General features: G+C 48.9%; 1 protein-coding gene across 1 annotated transcript in view; it reads right to left on the minus strand.

Annotated features, from left to right (window-relative positions):
* Positions 1-486, minus strand: part of LOC136836137 (platelet glycoprotein Ib alpha chain-like) — a 6,882-nt gene extending 6,396 nt beyond the window's left edge. The window contains exon 1 of the mRNA XM_067100134.1: positions 58-486. Coding sequence (XP_066956235.1) covers positions 58-486 — 429 coding nt within the window. The remainder of the gene's footprint in view (positions 1-57) is intronic.
* Between the last annotated feature and the right edge of the window lie 2,014 nt (positions 487-2,500).

Consider the following 2,500-nt stretch of genomic DNA (forward strand, 5'->3'; position numbering starts at 1 on the left):
TGTCACAGTTCCTTGAGTTCATCGGCCAATGTGAGACATGGCAGAATCTTTACTCACTGTTGCATCTGTGGCAGACTGAGACAGAGCAGAAGCGGTCGTGGGGGGCGTGAGAGGCTTGCAGGTAAGAGTGACCACCTCAGGCACAGGTTGTGAGACACCACCTTTGGGTGAGCTTCCGCTGTGGTCAGAAGGATCCGTCTCTCTTACTGGCATTGGGAGAGGAGCCATGCCGGGAGAAGAGAGGAGACCCGGATAGGGGTCTCTGGAATGGAGATCAGGGGCGTGCTCTGGCGCTGGCACTAAGGCAGAGTCAAGCACTAATATTTGATTTGTACTTTGCTCGTCGTTCGTGACAGACGGACAGTGGCACTGCTCAGTGCACCCAAGTGACACTGGCAGAGATTGTGAATCAAGTGTGGGATCTCCTGGAGGGGGATCTATTTTGTGCCCTGGCACTGGCACTGGGGTAGGGCTGGGCACAGGCATGGGATCGGGAATCGATCTTGATGGGGGGGGGGCCACTGCACATTGCACTCAGGTGGCACTGGCAGTGGAATGAATGCAGGAATTTGAGGCTTACTCATGCCTAATGAATAATTTGGGGGATTTGGACCCCTTTAGCTGGGGACTGGAAGTCCTGTCCCAGGAGAAGGTCATAACCTCCAGGAATGTATCTAGTGACTGCGAGGACACAGATTTCAGATCTATGAGGTCTCGTGATCCTCAACTTGACAGTAGGAAGTATCATCTTAAAGTGATTGATGCCCTCAATCGTGATGAGTTTATGTTTGTTAATGGTAGCTCCACGGGGAACTTTGCCTTCCCTTATGAGGGACATTTGAGCTTCAGAATCATCAAATGCCTTGACCTGGCTGGCGGGGCACCTACTTCGGGGAAGAGCCACATAAATGGGACCTCAGGCTGGAGTACCTAAGGATGTTGGTTTGGTGACTGCCAAGGCAAGGGCAGGCATACTTGACTTATTTTTATTAAGGCATTTTGCCCATTGAGAGGAGTGCCCATAGACTTTGCAAGCAGGGCAATAAGTCCGGCTATAATCTTTACCTGGCACTGTCCCATTGGAGGAAGCAGGCCCTTTACCCTTCGTCCATGACCCAGGTGTGGCTCAGGGTGTTGTCCCAGTTGAGGAAGGACATAGAGGGGTCTGCTGGCTGATTCTCAGACTTCAAGCAGCACTGTTCGGTGGGGTGCCGTTCTCTTACAATACCCACACACGGTTTTCTTACGGGGGTGCCCATTCTTGTGAGGTTGCTGGGAGTTGGTCAAGGCAGGCAAAGAGGGATATAATTTTTGTCTATGGGAACTAAGATGGGGATGATGCGTATCCCATATGTCCGCCCAACGCCAGCACTTGACCACTGTCTTAGGCACCTTATCGCATAGATGAGTGGCGAGAGCTGGCGGGACATAAAATAAGAAGTCCTCGAGCTGGAAGAGTTCAAGGACATCCTCCACACTAGTGGCTTTCAGAGATTCTAGCCATCGTTTTAGGGCCTAGGGTTTTTTGAAGATCCACTCAGACCAAGTTTGACCTGATTCCTTGGGCATATTTCTCCACTTTTTCCTCCAATGGTTGGGAGTTATTTCAAAAGCTTTTATAATGGCTTGGCAGACAGGGTCAAGATTTCCTTGATCCTCAGGAGGAAGAGCATTGAAGGCAATGGCACCTTTCCCAGGATCAGAGACACTTCTTCAGTAGAGGGCTGATAGATCGTCAGGACCTTTTCAATATGGTTGATCCAGGCTTCAGGCTCGGCTTTGTCCCATTTTCTTATGAGGGTGCCCGCACTGCTGAGGGATAAGTGAGGAGAGGGTGTTGGCATGTTGCACCTTTCATGAGCTGCCATTGCAAGCTGGTGAGTTCTTTCTTTCTCCCTCTCCTGTCTTTCTGCCTGGTCTCATTTCTCCTGGGCTTCTCTTTCTTTCTCCTTCTCCTGTCTTTCTGCCCTTCTCGTTTCTCCTGGGCTACTCTTTCTTTCTTCTTCTCCTATCTTTCTGCCTCTTCTCGTTTCTCCTGGGCTATTCTTTCTTTCTCCTTCTCCTGTCTTTCTGCCTCGCTTTCTGCCTTGGCATCGCCAACTCTCACTTGGACCCAATCCCTCAGGGCTTCTCCTGACAGTCCCATGTCCTTTCCAGCAGACATATTGAATTTGAAGTCCTCATTTTGCTGGTCTCTGGATGTCGCAGACTTCTTGAGATAATGCTTATATGGGCGTGACCCGTTAGGAAATCAGTATGTCTGAAAAGACTTAGGGCTGTTTGAATGAACAGGTTCAATATGTCTGAAGAGACTCAGGATTGCTCGAAATGAACAGATCCAGGGTGTCTGAATAGACTCAGTTGTCTGAAAAGGCTTAAATTTTAATATAGATGAAAAATTTCAGGGTGTCAGAAACACTCAATTGTTCAGAATGAACGAAAATTAGTGTCAAAATAAGTCTCAAATTCCAGAGTGTCTGAAAATATGTCTGAATAAGAC

This window comes from Macrobrachium rosenbergii, chromosome 56, assembly GCF_040412425.1.
Source record: "Macrobrachium rosenbergii isolate ZJJX-2024 chromosome 56, ASM4041242v1, whole genome shotgun sequence".
In the NCBI taxonomy this organism is placed as follows: Eukaryota; Metazoa; Arthropoda; class Malacostraca; order Decapoda; family Palaemonidae; genus Macrobrachium; species Macrobrachium rosenbergii.